The following is an 18,397-nucleotide window of genomic DNA, read 5'->3' as shown; positions in this document are numbered from 1 at the left end:
TCAAAGTACATGGGCGAGGGTTCAGATGTTACACTTTTTAATTTAAATTATCGTTTTAGCATTTTCGAGACGTGGAAATGTTAAAAGTGCAGGGAATAGTTACAAAACGCTGTCAAACCTGAAAAAAATTGATTCCAACTGTCAAAATCTGAGGTAAAAAACTTGGATCGAGTAAAAGGAACATGTTGTCCTGCGCCAAAACAAAACTGCCACAAGCTGAGCAGACAATGAAGCAACAGCAAAGAAAAAAGGAAATCTTTCATCTGTTATAACCACATGCTTATATGAGCCTTGAAACATTACCCAGAATGCACTTTTTTTCCCCCTCCTGTGAGCAAATCAGATCCAGGCATCCAGGCTGCTTGTCATTATTTCTGTTTCTCTATAGCATACAGATTATGAGTGTAGTTTTGCTTTGGAGCTACGATTGATCCAGCGCCCCTATAGTCAACTTGACTGAGCAGGCAACTCGTGTACCAAAAACTCGAGTCCTCACCAGTGTCAATTCCAACCTGCGTTTCATTCTACCTTCACTCACTCACACGTTCTTATTTAATAAATACAAAAAGTTAAACTAAATTAAAAATAAAAACATTTATCTTCTACCACTTGTTCAATTGAGGGTCGATATAGGGTAAAAGTAGGGTACACCCTGGACGGATTGCCAGTCTGTTGCAGGGCTAACAGAGAGACAACCATTCGTGCTCAAATTCGCACCTATTGTCAATTCAGGCTTACCCAAACCCACGCTAGTCTTTGAACTGCCGGAGAAAACCAGAGAGGGGAGAGAACACGCAAACTCTGCACAAGGTTCATCTTAAAATTAGTTATAGAAAAAGTTTGCTAAGTAAATACGAGGTATTGGCTCCAGATTGTGACGGTGGGGGTTTATTAATAACAATTTAATATTTACATCACAACTAAAATATGTTTTTCACCCATTTCATCTGTCTCTTTTACTTAAGTGGCTAAAAAAAATTAGAAAAAAGAACAAATAAAATAAGCACCGAGTTTTAACCAACTCTTAAAATATTTATGGTATGAATGTAATATTTTGCATGCCTTTGTTAAATAGAATTATTGTACCAAAAATATATTGATTCAGAGGGGTCAGGTGGAAACTTTTTATATATATATATAGCTATATAGATTTGGCTGACTTTATATTGAATGACCCAGTCTGACTGCGGTAGAGTCAGTGCATCTACCTAACCGACAGAGCAGCACTGTAAATCAGTCCTGATCAACATCATGAAGTAACAAATTCACCGGTGGTGAATGGTTGTGCCATACGAGTCCTTTTTGATACACTGTAGTTTAACTAAACCCATATTTTTTTATATATACTATACGTACTTAGGCTCTCCTTGTTGTCCGATTTTTGTCCCGTTCTGTCTGAAGCTGAAAAATCACAGTATGTACATATTTTAAGGACAGAATTACAATTTCATTTAATATATAAACTCTGTCCCAACTGGGGGTCTTCTGTGTTTGTGTAGAACGCTTGCTACGTTGATGCTATTGTAATTCACTGTGTTGTCTATTTTTGTAGATGTTTTAATAAAGTTAATCTTTTCAAAATCAGTGTGTGCTTGTTATTAATTACATCTGTCAAAAAAAAATCAAAAGTTTCATCGATTGAAATATATTTTATTATAAGTCTAACATAGATGATGTTTAATATTTGATACAAGCAGCCAACTTTCACACTATATCAACAAAGGCTGAAAATGCAACATTTAAAAAAAAAAAAGAAGAAGAAGAAAGTATTAGTCACTAGGAAGCACCAAAGGAGACAGGCGGATTCTGGCTTTCGTCCTCAAAAGTGACAAACTGGGCTAAGACCAGTTTGATATGAGGAACTGTTCCCTGATGAGTTTAACTAGTCTTAAACTGATGCCTGAGGAGTTTAACCAGGCACTTGGTTGCAAAATGCAGAGTGATTCTTAAAAAAACAAACAAAAAAAAAAACTAGGGAAAAAAATTGCACTACTTTAACGCAGGAAAAAGACAAGGCGACTAAACTCAAGGCAGCATGCATAACAAAGCAGTAGTACTTCGTGATGGTCCTTCTTTACTTATGACAGCTGTATAAAAAGGCAGTTACAGTAAAGAAGAAAAAAGGTTCAACATACTTTCATTGGCTTTAACAGGAAACCTAACCAAACCATAAGTTGTTCCAACCACCCACTTCCTCCCTCCTCCTTTCAAGACACAAAGAAACTCCTCCCACTTGCAGTTCCAGCCGATAACATTGTTGCCAACAATGTAATCCATTATTACAAAGAGTCTCACGTATGTCTTTTTGCAATGCACTAGTAGACAAAGAAGAGACATTCAATCTTTTGTGATTAGTACATAAAAATATTAACAACATTTCAACACACAAAACTCTGAGGTGATTTGATAAACGCTCTCAGCAAGATTTCAGTCAGTGGTCTAAATGTAGAATGTACATTGCGCTAACGTTTGTTTTTTAGGGTCTGACTTTGTCAGAACCTCCTTCTCTCGTGCTCAGAGCCTCCAGGTGAATGAACAGATTTAATAAAGGGGTGTGTAGCAGTGGCAGAAGTGTAGCAGCATACTCGGTTGGGCTCCCTGAAAGTGTATGTTTTGCATTATTTGATTAATTGAAAGGCACAGAAAGAAAATAGAATAAGGCTATAAGCTTTTCCTACAGTCTCAGATTAAAAAGTAAAAAAAACAAACAAACATAATAGTTCATTGACCTAGTCCCTAAAAACTGGGCTTCTACGTATTAGCTGAGGCTTTTGTCAGCCAAAGACAGAAGTTGTGCAGTCGCTGTATCATGTGAGGCTGGTTGCAATGTGACCTGCAGCATGAAGCACAGCAGCACAGCTCAGGGACATGAAAAGAAAACCACACAACAGGGGAAGAAAAACCTAGCCTTGTTTAGACTGGGGAAAGGACATGAGTGAAAAGCATGCATTCACACAGACAATGAGAAAGGTTTACAGTGTTTACAAGTCAGTACAGTTGTTACAGGTACGAGGAGATGTGGAGCTCTTTGTCTAAATATTGTTGACACCTCTCCTGATTACTCTTCTCAATGGGCCCGGGTGGTTTTCCCTGCAGCCTGCGAGGTCAAAAACACAAATACGAATGAAATAACACGTGTACTTGTTTTGAAGTCTGTTACAAAGCCTATTTGCCTTTCATGCAAACTGCACCTGGGAGATGTCGACTCCAGTGAGTTTCTCTACAGCATTTGGCAGCTTGGTCATGATGTCCAGCACTTCTCCAGCAAGTTTGGAGGCTCCTACATCTGCGCCACCGCTGGACACCATGGTAATCTTCTGTGTCGCTGACAGTGGCTTGCTGATTTCCTCTGCCATCTGCAGAACAAGAAAGATCAGAATTGGTACACTGAAGGAGCGTGATATGCTTGCACCTTCAAAGTGTGCCATCCGTGAGCTAAGAAGCATGCGAGTCAGCTAATTCTTCTGAAAACTGAGCAGAGAATCACAATTTCAAAGAAATCTCAAAGGTTTAAAGCAACAATGTATCAAGCTTTGGGATATAAAGGTATATAATTAATATACCTTTTATAAATAACAGTTGAGCTGTGATTACTGAAATATGGTTAAAAAATATTTTAAAATCTTAAAGAGGCCTTGGAGTTGGAAAATGTAAAAAAAAAAAAGAAAAGGAAAAAAAAAACTTTTTATGCAAAGAGAAGTAAAATAAAATCAACATTAAGGACTAGCGCTGATGAAAATGGGTTGAAAGGCTAATATAAAAACCAATATTCATGATATTTTCATCCATCAGAGTCGAACTGACCAATGGCAGTTTCTCCAGCAGCATGTCCACCATGGCTCCTTCTTTGTACTGCTTGAAGGCCTCTGCTTTCTTGTTCATCTGCTCGGCCTCAGCACGGCCCTTAGCCTCCACGGCAAAAGCCTCTGCCTCACCCTTTATCTGCATGACAACACACAGAGCAGAAAAGAGTGACGATGGCAGTAGTCACATGAAGCAGGAGAGAAAGGAATGACACATTATATGATGCAAAGTCACAGGAAAGGTGACGAGAAAATTAACAGTAGGAAAAAACTGTGACAGAAAACGGGCGGTTCTCACTCTGATGGACTCTGCCTCAGCCTCAGCTTCCATGATGAGCTGCAGACTGCAGTAGAAAGGAAAAAAAAGAATGAATTTTTTTGTTGTTCAGTTCAAACTATACAGAAGCAATATTATGATTTAGTGCTCACCGCTGGGCCGCTGCCAACTTCTCCAGTCGGTATTTCTCAGCTTCTGCAGGTTTCTTAACCTTGGCCTCCAGCTCCTTCTCCTTGCGTGTGATCTCCTGCTCCTGCAGAGTAATCTGCTGTGTACGCTCCACCACTTGAATCTGCATCTTCTCCTCTTCGATGCGCTGCTTGGTCTTGGCCACCTGAAATGGAAATTCCAACAATTCTCAGCTTTCCATCAATAAAAACACAACATTTTGGACTTGGCCAGGCATTATGATGAGCGTACCTGAAGCTGATAGGCCATTTCTGACTCGGCCTTCTTGGCATTGACCTCAATGTCATAAGCCGCTTTCTTCAGCTCAAAGTCTCGCTGGGCTTTCGCCATTTCAATCTCATTCTTGTACTGAGCAGACACCTTCTCCTGCATTGCGTGTGCCTCCTGAAAATGAACAGTACAGGAGAGAAAGACAAATTTGGTACTGCTCATCAGCATTATCTTGTCAGTACATGTCATTGTGCCGTCTTTCTCCCCTCTCCCCAACTGGTCCTTGCAGATGGCCGCTCCCTGAGCTTAGTTCTATTGGAGGTTTCTTCCTGTTAAAAGGGAGTTTTTCCTTCCCACTGTCACCAAAGCGCTTGCTCATAGGGGGTCATATGATTGTTGTGTTTTTTCTCTGTTTTCTTTGTATAATTGTAGGGTTTTCACTTTACAATATAAAGTTCCTTGAGGAAACTATTGTTGTGTTGTTGTGGCCCAATCTAGATAAAACTGAATTGAAATGAACTGAACTGAACAGGCAGAATGACATTGACGATTATTTACCTTAATGACAGCATCTCGTTTGTATTGAGCCTCTCCAATCCTGGCATCCTTCTGCACCTGAGCAGTTCTGGCTTTACCCAGCGAGTGGAGGTAGTCCTGTAGAAGAGACAGAAAGAAGGAGAGAAAGTGACAACCGACTACCAGAGAGCCTTATTCAGGCATTGAAAAGCAAAGTAGTACATCAGACAAACGAGTAATGTCGTTACCACAGAAGCACTTAGGCCTCATTTATGTCTACTGGGATGGCTCCAGGCTGAGAGTCGGGTAAGTCAATATCAATCACTTAAGAGCATTACAGTAACAGAGGAAATCATCAAAGACTAAACGCTTTGAAAACCTACATATTTCTAATGAATTTATCACAAGTCCATCAGCATTTGGCTTTTTTGGGGAGGCAATTTTTTGCATGAATTTGCTTATTTTTAGTGGTCTGTCACAGATCCCGCATATTATCACTCAACGATACATCGTTTCCTGTTGCACCAAATATAATGCTCTGACAGAATATTCAAGATCTCATGGTAGATAAGCTGTCTGTTGACCCCAACACACGTTACAGGTTTTCCACGCAAAGCTTGCTTTATTTCAGCTTGCCATATTTAAAACAAAATCCTATTTTTCCTATACATGCACATTCAATCACCCACTGAGGAACTGACAATGGCCAGCTGGAAAGGTTTAGCATATCCCCCATGCCCTTCCAGCGTATTTTGTAATGCTTTTACAGTCAGAGTCTTGTCACCAGTGTTGGAAGAAGAAGTACTCAAACAGACTTGGCATACCTGATCGTCATGAACATCTTTCAGCGTGTAGCTGACGACACCAATCCCCATGTTGACCAGGTCAGAGGAGGCTACTTTAAAGACCTGCTCAGAAAACTTCTTACGATCCTGGTAGATCTCCTGCACACACACATAAAGATTTGCACACGTCAAGTTACATACTGTAAAAAAAAAAAAAAGGCATGCCCTGTGCTAGTACTGAGTAATAAACATAATTTTGTGCATAAAAGTTCTGCAAAATGCATTTTAGGGCCTCAATGAACCAACCTCTACAGTCAGGTGGGCAATGATGGCTCTCTGGTGTCCCTCTAGTGTCTCCAATGCAATCTGAGCGATCTCAGCCTCAGACTTTCCCATGAACATCTGACAGGCAGCTGCCAACATCTCCTTGTTCTGGCCCTGGATCTTCACCTGGGGAAAAAAAAAAAAACACAGGTTAATGTGATCTCATTAAGACACTGCTATGAATCCTCCATAATGCTTCCTGTGTGGCCCGTGCTACAGACAGACAGATGTTTATTTCACCATGAAGAAAATAGTTTATAACCTTTATAACCTAAGACCCAGCAAATCATTCTTGTCTTCTGTGGAGTTCATGTGACATGTCAAGCATAAACTATGCAGTCCTACAAATTTATGAGTCCTACTGTACTGTGAAAAGGAAATCCTTTCTAGTGATGCCACGGACAACATGGCCTGTTCTACAGCTTCCACATTTTATGGCAGTAGGTGAGGATGTGATACATGTTTTGCAGATATTGTTTTTCAATTGCTAAGGATGAAATTGTTTCTTCAATATGAGATTCTTGAGTTTAATTTACCAGGATTTCAAAAAAAAAAAAGTACTGTAATTTCAACCATTTCAAAATAAACTTTTAATCAGTGGGACTTAAAAATGTGTTTTCAACCCATGCTGATACTTCAGGAAGCAGAGGGCTGAGTGTGACAGAGAGGATTGTACTCAGAATTGTAGAAGTGGAGTCAGACTTTTTGCTTTCAGAGCATGAGGCAGAGGAAAGAAAAATATTAGAGCAGGAAGTTGAGAGCTCAGGAGGACATACCAGCTTTTCTGGAGTCTGAACACACACGCGCGCACACAAACACACACACCTTTTATATCTTAGTGAGGACATCTGATTGACATAATACTTTCCCTTGCTGCTTACCCTAACCATCAAAAATAAATGCCTAACTCATACAACTCATACCCCTAGCCTAAACCTAACCATGACCTAATTGTAACCCTGACACAAAAAACACATTTTCAGCCTCAAAAACTTCCTTCCAAACTTGTGGGGACGGGCATTTTGTCCCCATAAGTGACACACACACACACACACACACACAATCAGCTAAAAGTTCTTAAACTAGTTACTCTGTTGATTTAAATAACTATTAATATACTGCTAAAAGTGAATTCAACTGTACCTCGCCTTGTACCTTTCTTTATTAATTCTGTTTTAATCATAATGAGATTCACTTGAAACTGTGAGAGTTGATTTTAAAGGCAGTTTTGTGCCATGTGACATCTAATTATTCCCAATCTGTTGTAACTTCAAATTCTGAAAAAAAGTTCTCAAAGCATACCTGCGCAATGCCGGTGACAGAGATAGGGACACCATGGCGGGTGTAGACTTTGTCACTCTTCACATTTAGAGTCAGGGTGTTGAGTGTGATCCTGATTAGACCAAAAACAAACAAACAAAAAAAGACCAAAAGGAAGGGTGGAACTGATGAGATTCAAAACGTGAGAGCAAGGGTAACAGTAACATTGGAGAAACTAAGACTGCTTCCCTGATAATGGCAAGCTTCCCTATTTGCGGTCTCTGTCTTTATTTCACACTACGATGAACTGCACAGCAATGTTGTAGCTATAAAAACTACACAAGGGAAATTAAAATGAAAATGGGAATGACCTTTGGATTTGTTGAATACACGGCAAGACAAACACTCTTCCTCCAGCAATCATTAGAGGTGGAGAACGGCCGCAGCCTGACAAAAGAGGGGAAAACAAACATTAACAAATCCATCCAATAAGAGTCACTCATTCAGGAACTAATTCAAGAGAGCAAAGCTGAACTTGCAACCTTTCATGACAGTGCGACTCATGCAATTCATCCACAACAGCTTGCGCCATTGGAAAATTCCTAGCTTACTCTAAACTGTCAGCAAGTCTTGGCCTTATCACAAGACACATGTGACACTTATACACAACACTTCACTCTAACAATCCAATTCCAGGATTACTCTGTCTTTTGTTTATTACACTGATCTTCTGAGCTGCAAGTTTCTAAACAACAACAAAGCTTGCAGATGCTATGGTGAGAATATTCTCATGTGTTGTTCACAGAAACAATAATTAATCCATTACCAGACACCACCATCGCTTCATTGGGTCCACATGTGTAAAACATCTTGAATCCTAAATTTGAGACACACACAAAAACTTGTGAGGAAAAAAACCCCAATGGACTTGATTTGCCCTGTAAAAATGTTTAAAGTAGAAAATAAATGTATGACATGTATAAAGAGACAGGTGGATGTATCCACCAGTACAACACACAAAATATAGATTAAATCATTTTTATTACAGCGTCTCATTGCTAATTTAAAGGCAATGAGTCCTATGCTGCCAACTATATTTTATTCATGTCGGTTTAAACCATTTAAACCTAATTAGGTTTCCATGTTTTTCCCAGCGACCCTCGGGGCTCCTCCCACTCCCGCCAGCCCTAATCTTCACACGGAACTCGGACTTTCAATGTAATAGCTGGAGCAACCAAAAAGCACATGAAGCACAAAAAAGTACCGATAATGGCAAACAAACACGGGTGTTGGATGTAAAATTAAAAACTTTAAAGAAAGCGACCTAACCTGCGTTTTAAAATTCGCTATCTCGCTATTTAATCGAGTCTGGGTCGATAACGTGGGGGTTAAAAAAAACTGCCCAGTGTTTACGCTACAGCACCGCGATTTAACACGTTAAAACGAGCACTCCGGTTAACTTACCGTTATCCGGTCAGGTCAAAAGGAAACCTCCTTTTTTATATAAAAAATAATGATAATAGTAAAATAAAGTCGGTTTTACTGTTGCGACGGTGAGAGCGTTGCTGCCCGTACACTGCAATCACACTGCAAAAAATGTCTGATGAGTGGGAAGTGCTCTGCGACCACGCCCATCCTCACGCTGACAGTGACGTAAGTGTGTCTGTTGTCATCTGGTGGCTTAGAGCGACAACTGCACCTCCACCATATCTATTTATCTATCTAGCAAAGAATTTATGATATCATGATACAAGGTTATAATAGTTAACTTAAAGTAAAAACTAAAACTAGAAATAAAGAAACAACTTTTGAAAAATCTAAAAACACAGAATAAATATTCTTAGTTTTAGTATTTGTAATTTTGGTTAAAAACATTACAACTTGCCTGATGAGGCAATGATGAACATGTTTATTTAGACATTGGATGTCTACATGCTGGTGAGTCACCCACCTTTAAAAAGTTGTTTTTTCACAGTAATACCTGTGATGACCAGTTTCTCTTTATTTTCAGGACTATTTACATTCTAGATTTTCACTGAATGCATCAAAACTATGAATGAATACATATGGAATTATGTAGTAAACAAAAAGTGTGAAATAACTCAAAACATGTTTTATATTTTAGATCTTCAAAATAGCCACCCTTTGCTTTGAATGCTGCTTTGCACACTCTTGGCATTCTCTCGATGAGCTTCATGAGGTTGTCACCTGAAATGGTTTTCCAACAGTCTTGAAGGAGTTCCTAGAGATGCTGAGCACTTTTCGGCCTTTTTGCCTTCACTTCATCCCAAACCATCTCGAATGGATTTACGTGGATTTTAGTGACTGTAGAGGCCAGACCATCTGGCGCAGCACTCCATCACTCTTCTTCTTGGTCTTACACAGCCTGAAACTATTTTAAAGATGATAAAAATTAAAACAAGTTAATAGTCCAGCTAGTGTTTCTCATTTGCCTTGATAAGTTATCAAATACACCTTCATTTTTGTATACAATATAATATACAGAGAGCATCATGTGAGGAATAACCTGCAAAAACCCATAACTTGTTCATAACCTTTCGTTTGTCTCTTAAATGTAAATATTAACCACCATGAATATCCCATGGCTTTCAAAATGGCAAATACTTTTGCCACTACTTATAAACATACAGTCTATGGTTTAAAAAGAAGATGACGAATTCTTAGCCATGTAATCTGTGTAACAGGCAATACTGTGTATTCTGAATTCAGACTATTCCTACAAGAGCAGCTGGCATGTGCAAGCTGTTGCCCCTGTAAATGTTTATCTAAGCACATTTGCACTTGTTGATAAATTGTGTGTCTGTTAATCTCATTACTTCCACTAGTGGGCAGTGTTTACCATTGCTTGAATTAAGATGTGACAAAATACCCAATCCTAAATTTTCAAATACCAACAAAGGCATCTGTTAAGTAGACTCTATATTGATGCATTTTATAAAATGTGGGCTTCAGAGGTGTTTCCAGAGGCAGGAATATATGGGTGGCACTGTCACACCTGAAATATGATTGGACAAGAGTACTGTTAGGGTCAAAGTTGAAATTGAGTGACAGTATAAATGTGACTAGACCAACTTATTAACTTTATTCATGGATTTTACTGAAGTACAGTTTTAAAGTACTTTTACTGCATATAAGCATCGGTGCTTTTTACTTCTGCTCTGTTATAGTTTGGATAAAAATGTTGTACTTTGTAGACAGGGTAACACTTTATAATATGGCCTTTGACTAAGGGCTTAATTGTACTCTAATTAAATGGAAATTCAATGTATTTTATGTAATTATATTTACCTGCAAATCCTTAAAGGTAGGCACACTAGAAGAAGTGCTTAACGAGTCAGGTTTTAGAGCAAACAAAGAAATAATGACACTGTAACTAAATATAAGTAGTCTCTAAGTAAATTAAAGTAATGTTTTGGTAAATGTAAGTAGCCTGTAAGTAATTTTAAGTAGTGCCTAAATTCTGGGTATTTTACAGAAAATGAAACACAGATTATACTGTAATTGATAATGACTACCGCATAAGCAATTTTAAGTACTACTTTCTTGATAATTTTGTGGAAGCACAAAAAATATTTCCCCGTCTTATATTCTATGTACACTGTACTTTTTCAGGCCGCAGGCCATATTATGGAGTGGCTCCATCATTATAATGTCACATAAACCTGCAAACTTTGATGGTATTTCTTTTTTTTTAGTCCTTATCAGATTATTATTGCTAAAGTAAAAGGGCAATTTAATAATAGAAGATCTGTCAGGTACATAATGGATATTAAATAAAGAGGTAAAACAATGAGATGTTAAGATGTAAAACGGCAAAGTTAAACTACTCCATATTGCAGCTCACACCCCAAAAACATATTTAAAATGTGAGATCAGGAAATATTAATATTACAGTCAAATTGCTTGCTACTTAAAATTACATATGCAGGATGTACATTTATTGTTTTTTTTTTGTTTCCTGTAAAAACCTGATTTGTTACCCCCTTATTCTAGTGTGCCGACCCTTAAGTATTGGTAGGTAAATATATTTACATTGTAAATTCAAATAAAATACATATTAAACATAATAAGATTTTATGTAATTACAGCAGAATTTTGCTCTTAGTCATAGGCTGTATTATAAAATGCTACTATACTGCATACATTTATGTTAAAGTTTTAGTTACTTATTAGTTTGCAGCTTTTAAAATATATATTTTGCCATTGGGGCATAATTATGGACAAACTACCCAGCCTCGTGACAATATAATGGGGATCTACATATTAATAAATCAGTAATGATGAATGATCTGATTAGAAAATGTATATGATTCTGAAAGGGGGCATTGTGCATGAGTACTTTTAGTCATTGTTTTGTACTATTATGTAAGCAGAATTATTACTTTTAGCCAAGTAAGAGACCTAAATACTTGTTTGATCACTTTGTGATACAGATGTTAAATTTAAAAACACATTTTTCAGGCTCTTGTGCAGTGCAACTTTTCCTATAATATCTTCATGAAATATCTTTCCTGTAAGTGTCCAAGCATTCAAAGGATGTACAGGCACAGGTATAATTTTCAAAATATGTGTTTTAATATACCCCCAAAAGACAAAAATAATCTCAAAAACACATAATAAAGAAAATAAGTTACTCTGAGAAAGAGGTACATCCATGAAACAGACGTCTACTCAAAGCTACTGCTTAACAACGGAGCGAAAGTTTGTGGTGTCCCCGGGATTCCCATGTGCTTGTTTGCCATTCACCTAGGGACCATTTTTGATCCGAGGACACCACAAGGGGTATTACATTCAAAGGCAGACACCACAATAACTACATTTAATATAAAGAAACCATGCGGTCACAACAGGCAGTTCACTCCCTTTGATTAGTCTCTGTATTTAATCCAGCTCCACCCTCAGCCTCCTCTTTTACTCAAACAAAGAAGGATGAAAGCAGCCTGCAGGTAACTCAAAAAATAGAGAAAAATAATACAATTTATTATGTATATAATGGTTGCTGGTACAGTGTTCAGTGCAATCAGTGTAGTGTCATGATGTGTAATAAGAATAGATTAAGCAAATGAATCGAACTCACTTTTGGTATTACAACTTTAACGACTACTTAATTAACTTAAATGTTAGAATGTAAGATATAAGGTTTTACACTCCCACCTCAGGAGTATCTCCACATGCAGTCTGAACAAATATTACCACATTTTTTTCAAGTGTGTGGTTGTTGGTACGACCATCACACATCTATTTTCTTAATTGCTTGTGCAAGTCAGGGATGCATGGGGCTGTAGAATATTCCAGCTGCAGGGTGAATGGACACCCTACACTGTAAAAACATATATTTTAGCATTTTTACAGATTCATTTCAGGGCTAAGTAACTATTAATCTAAAGTGAAGCTAAATTTGATTGCAGATGCATTCACAGCTAGTAACAATTATGCTTAGTCATTTACCCAAATGTGCTGAAAGTGTCCTTTCTGTCTTGAACAAGGAAGAAAATAAAGAATAGAACCAATGCAATGGAGTAAAAATATCAATAAAGTGTGCCATTTTCTAAAGATCTGTCAAGACTATTTCATAGCCTATACACATTATCATTCTTTAGAAACAGTGTTTAGTTTATTTTCTGCAATCCATTGCCAAACATATATAGATTTGCTCCTGTTTTCCTGAGATCATCTGCTGAGAGCTTGGATCAGAGGCCTGGCACACACCCCTCCTACACAATAATTCCTACCCTTGCATTTTCACATTGTCTTGTGGTGGCTAATAAGTACAGCAATGCACACATATTTAAACTATATGTAAGGTATTGCAGCTCGTTTGAACATGAAGCTAGAGAAAGGCTTCAACATGCTGTTGTTTCAGCAGCTAGTCCTGATGAACCGGCTGACCCCATCTTGTCCCCATTTCATCTGTTTCCTCTGCAGAAGCAGATACAGTAATGGGTTGTCGTCATCCTCTGGTAGCTAAAACAACTGTAATGTATCTTTCTGGCATTTTTTTCCAGACACCAGCTGGTAACATTCTGGTCAATCCATATATCTAATTTCCACTCCCAGATCTGCAGCTGTGAGGCTCCTCCTCCTCCGTGCTACTCCGCTCAGCCAATCCCCGTCTGCGGCAGCGGTGTCTGGCCACGCCCAACCCTAGCCTTAGCTCTGGAAACGCTCCAGCGATATAAATCCATTGTCCGGCACATTCACACCAGTCTGCGGTCGGCTCCTCGTGCTCATTAAACAGCTGCCTTTTTTTGCTACCCATTGTAAAACTTTTGCATCCATAATGAGGGAAATCGTGCACATCCAGGCCGGCCAGTGCGGTAACCAGATTGGTGCCAAGGTAAGAAAATATAATGCAAAGAATTTATGTTCTTAAAAGAAATAAAATAAATTCTGTGTTTTTCTGTCACAATTCACGTTTAATAATCAGGACATAGTTTAATCATTCGGCTTGTCTGGAAAAGAATTCTCAGTGAAGACAAAGGATACCCTTTTCATGCACCGTATATCTTTTAGCATATAAATATAACTGTAAATGTCAAGTGATCACTTTTGTGTGCGTCTATTTTTTTTTACTAAATATTGTGCACTGCGGTAACTGGTGGGTGGGTGTGGAGCAGCAGAGCGCAGCCGCTCGTATTGAAGTAACGGTATAACGGGGGGCTCTTGTGTCTCGACTGGTTTTTGTTCACACAACGCCGGGCGTGTCTGCGTCCCCGGCACTTCAGATTCAGCTGACCTCAAGACACTGTCTCAGGAAAAGAGACAGAAAAAGGGAGAGAGGGGAAAAAATCAGTCTATTCTTTACTTGTCAGATCTCCCCGCACTCGGGTTTCTTTGTCTTACACATCCAGATATGACTGGTATTCCAGACAATGAGTGGGGAGCTGGGCTTGAGAGGCCTACTTATGCCCCTCACTAAAGACTGATGGATCAATAGTCCATACTGATTAGATTATTGATTTGGCAAGCTTTAAAGGAAGACTGCAGTTTGGGGTGCTTGGAAAGCAGAAGAGCTGTTGAAGGGTGTGGCATGGATAATTGGTCAACAAAAAATTCTCCCTTTATTTATTTTTTTTAAAAGCTGCATATTAACAAAGACATGATCTAAATACTTATAATCAAGATTCACGTAACTGCTTTTTTAAAAATCAAATTGTATATGTTTTTGCTGCATTTTAATTCTATATTCCAACAAAAAAGGGGGAGGGAGTCAAAGTCTGCATAGGCTCAGTTCATCACCCACCCATTTTTTATAGCAACATACAGCTACAATAGGTTAGATAATGAGTGGCCCATTATTATCCCTGTTTTACTATCTCCTTTTGTTCTCCAGCTGATCATTTGCCACAGACAGCATATGTTTAAGTAGAACAGTAATCTCGCCCTGCTATTTAGATGGACTGTAGTTTAAAGACTACACTAACAATGGCCCATATTTTGCAGGATGCATCATTACTGCCATGATGTGCTGCTGACAGATGTTCTGTAAAACAGGGCCTTCTTTGCAATCAATGTCTTTCCTCCCCTAACCAAATTAGGAGAAGGGTGGGGGAGGAATGGAGGAAACAGCTGATGCACAGTGGGTGAAGTCACTGGGTTCTCAATTGACTTAATGTGCAGTTGCTGGCAATGTCTTGGTAGACTAATTTTAGGAAATAAATACAAATTGTGCCCATTATATGTAATTCTATTTAGTATTTATTGCAGTTGCACCAAAATCAGTTGCAGTAAAAAAAAAATTAATTAAGTTACTAAATTCAGTTTATAAGTGCCTCCTTATTTAAGCCCACTGCTCCATTATTTCCTTTGTGTTAATGATATATGATGTAAAGATAGCTGCTTGTAGCCTGGAAGTGAGGATATTCTGGATTCCACCCCCCAAGGACTCATTGACTCAGATGTCCAGCGGGTATGATTGACAGAACTGCTGAAGGGCTACACTGTGGTGAATTAGGTCAGGGTGTGGCATTGCTTTTCTGCTTATTGTCCTCATTCTTTCACTGTGGTTATTTTCAGTCTTTATCTACTCTCGTGTCACTGTAGCTGTCCTAGCATTATTTTTCTTTATTCTTGTTTTTGATTTTGTGTTTCTTTGTTCTGCTGTGTTGATCTTATCTTCTCCATATTAAGGTCACTTAATCGTTTTTGCTTTACATGGCCTTATTTAGATGTCATGATACTTGGTCCACAGCTGACTCCCAATCTCTTAAGCAGTGCTCTGCTATACAGCCAGCTTATCCAGATTATTCCAAATCCTCGTATTGCGCTGTTAGCAGGAAATCACCGGCTGTGTTGAAAAGAAATGTCTGAGTTGGACGATATCAGTAAATATGGTAGAGTAATACGCACTGACAAGATTTATTACGACATAAACACTCTAAAAAATCTGAATGTTAAACAGTGAACAAGACATGAATTCAGATCTGAAGGGAGTCAGTATCTTCAGTGTTGTCTGACTGCTTGCAAATGGATTTTATTTGCAGGTTGGCCCGCAGACGGATCTGTAGCGCCTTTGTTCCTCCCTCCTTTGCATTTTACATATGAAAGAATCGCATTCTGCTAAGTCATCACTCGACACTTACGGAAATCTCAAAAGCAGCGTTGTTGGGAATGGGTTCAGATATGGCTCGCTGAAAAATGGAAAAATCCTGTCATTTCCATCAGAAAACAAAAATGCAAACCCACTGCTGTTTTCCTCATTTTCACCCCCACCCCCTGATCCCATGAACCGCACATCTAATGGGTAGATGTGTACTTTCGTTGCAAGTAACTGTCATGTGATATCTTCCATTTTGTGTCTGCAGTTCTGGGAAGTGATCAGTGATGAGCATGGCATCGATCCCACGGGGACTTACCATGGAGACAGTGACCTGCAGCTGGACAGGATCAGTGTTTACTATAATGAGGCCACAGGTTAGCTGACTTCCTAACTCATGTTAATAAGTGAGGGTATATTATATGGATTCATTTTTAACTTGACAATTTAATTCCAAAGTATGACACTACATCTCTTCTTGCATTCTCATCTCTACTGTACTGTTTCTACACCTTTTCACCTATATCCAAAGGTCCTTCCTATATTATTGAGCTGGTGTTTTTTTGCCCCCTTTTCTTTCTACTTCTCTCTCTGTCTTGCTCTCCTCTTCTTCTCTTTCGTGTGGAGGAGGTAAATACGTGCCTCGAGCCATTCTGGTGGACTTGGAGCCTGGCACCATGGACTCTGTGAGGTCTGGACCCTTTGGTCAGATCTTCAGACCTGACAATTTCGTGTTCGGTGGGTGCCTTAAAGACATGTCTCATGCTCCTTTTTGATTTAAGGAAAAATGTTACTCACTTGAATGCCACTCCTTTTCCTTCAGGTCAGAGTGGTGCTGGAAACAACTGGGCCAAGGGTCACTACACAGAGGGAGCCGAGCTGGTGGACTCAGTCCTGGATGTGGTCCGCAAAGAATCAGAGAGCTGTGACTGCCTGCAGGGTTTCCAGCTCACCCACTCACTTGGTGGAGGAACTGGATCTGGTATGGGAACCCTGCTCATCAGCAAGATCCGCGAAGAGTACCCAGACCGTATTATGAACACCTTCAGTGTGGTGCCTTCCCCCAAGGTAACATCTCCTTGTGATAGCACATGATAGATTTTTGGTTTTAGTTATAGTTTCTTTGGCCTGAGGTTTCTCCTAAGATCTTGAAACTAAATAGAAGTTCTGTGTTCGCAGGTGTCAGACACTGTGGTCGAGCCTTACAACGCCACCCTGTCAGTCCACCAGCTTGTAGAGAACACAGATGAAACCTACTGCATCGATAACGAGGCTCTGTATGACATTTGCTTCCGCACCCTGAAACTAACCACACCCACCTACGGAGACCTTAACCATCTGGTGTCCGCCACTATGAGCGGGGTCACCACCTGCCTCCGCTTCCCTGGCCAGCTCAATGCAGATCTGCGCAAACTGGCCGTCAACATGGTGCCTTTCCCTCGTTTGCACTTCTTCATGCCTGGCTTCGCTCCTCTGACCAGCAGGGGCAGCCAGCAGTACCGCGCCCTCACAGTTCCCGAGCTCACCCAGCAGGTGTTTGATGCCAAGAATATGATGGCCGCGTGCGATCCACGCCACGGCCGCTACCTGACAGTTGCCGCCGTGTTCCGTGGCCGCATGTCCATGAAGGAGGTCGATGAGCAGATGCTCAATGTGCAGAACAAGAACAGCAGCTACTTCGTTGAATGGATCCCCAACAATGTCAAGACCGCAGTTTGCGATATTCCACCCCGTGGCCTCAAGATGGCCGTCACTTTCATCGGCAACAGCACTGCTATCCAGGAGCTGTTCAAGCGCATCTCCGAGCAGTTCACAGCCATGTTCCGCCGTAAGGCCTTCTTGCACTGGTACACAGGGGAAGGTATGGATGAGATGGAGTTCACTGAAGCGGAGAGCAACATGAATGACCTGGTGTCAGAGTACCAGCAGTACCAGGATGCCACTGCAGAGGAAGAGGGTGAATTTGAGGAGGAAGCTGAAGAGGATGCTTAAAGGTCAAGATGTGAAGGTCAAGAAATCATCGCCAAAACAGAAAATAATCAAAACGGAACAACCACAAGTAACCAAGAAACCAACATAGTGTCAAGATCACTGCTAGAATAAAATTTTAGTGTCTGTTAGTTTTACCTTGTCATTGAGTGCAAATAAAGTTGTCGACTGAGAACTCATTTGCCTCTCATTCCTCTTCGCACATACATGCTTTTCATCAGTTTAGCCAGTCAGAAAGTAAGATCCAGGCCCTCTCGGTGCAGTATACAGTAGGCTAGATAGAGCTGCGAGTTACTGGAAAATCTAATGTGATGTAATGAAAGGGTTTATTTCTGCTCCATAAGCATTATGATGGCTAAGGGCCCACATCCATTTGCAACATTCTGCACCAACCCACATTCCCACAACTATCTGGCGTTGAAGAGATTGCACCCTGCCAGTTTTTAGATGACAATAACATAACACCAGAGAAAGTAGGAGGGCATTT

General features: G+C 39.7%; 2 protein-coding genes across 3 annotated transcripts; one reads left to right on the top strand and one right to left on the bottom strand.

Annotated features, from left to right (window-relative positions):
* Positions 1 to 1,633: 1,633 nt before the first annotated feature.
* flot1b (flotillin 1b) lies at positions 1,634 to 9,006 on the bottom strand. Its single transcript, XM_005731859.1, has 13 exons — positions 8,829 to 9,006; positions 8,191 to 8,241; positions 7,736 to 7,811; positions 7,407 to 7,497; positions 6,087 to 6,230; positions 5,820 to 5,939; positions 5,038 to 5,133; positions 4,501 to 4,653; positions 4,233 to 4,414; positions 4,102 to 4,147; positions 3,805 to 3,942; positions 3,192 to 3,356; positions 1,634 to 3,097 (listed from the first exon to the last, which is right to left on the bottom strand). Exons 2-13 carry the CDS (start codon positions 8,231 to 8,233, stop codon positions 3,068 to 3,070), a joined length of 1,284 nt encoding a protein of 427 aa, XP_005731916.1. The 5' UTR covers positions 8,234 to 8,241; positions 8,829 to 9,006; the 3' UTR covers positions 1,634 to 3,067.
* A 4,530-nt stretch (positions 9,007 to 13,536) lies between these two features.
* On the top strand, positions 13,537 to 18,085 carry tubb5 (tubulin, beta 5). 2 transcript variants are annotated; one of them, XM_005731857.2, is made up of 5 exons: positions 13,537 to 13,722; positions 16,190 to 16,298; positions 16,552 to 16,659; positions 16,745 to 16,989; positions 17,101 to 18,085. In XM_005731857.2, exons 1-5 carry the CDS (start codon positions 13,666 to 13,668, stop codon positions 17,911 to 17,913), a joined length of 1,332 nt encoding a protein of 443 aa, XP_005731914.1. In that variant the 5' UTR covers positions 13,537 to 13,665; the 3' UTR covers positions 17,914 to 18,085. The 2 variants fall into 2 exon arrangements, with proteins under 2 accessions (XP_005731914.1, XP_005731913.1); XM_005731856.2 differs by having other exon boundaries at positions 13,539 to 13,722; positions 16,549 to 16,659.
* Positions 18,086 to 18,397: the final 312 nt, after the last annotated feature.

The sequence above is a fragment of the Pundamilia nyererei genome, unplaced genomic scaffold (assembly GCF_000239375.1).
Source record: "Pundamilia nyererei isolate P.nyererei 1_Seehausen unplaced genomic scaffold, PunNye1.0 scaffold00045, whole genome shotgun sequence".
Taxonomy (NCBI): domain Eukaryota; kingdom Metazoa; phylum Chordata; class Actinopteri; order Cichliformes; family Cichlidae; genus Pundamilia; species Pundamilia nyererei.
This window is presented reverse-complemented; position numbering and strand designations above follow the sequence as displayed.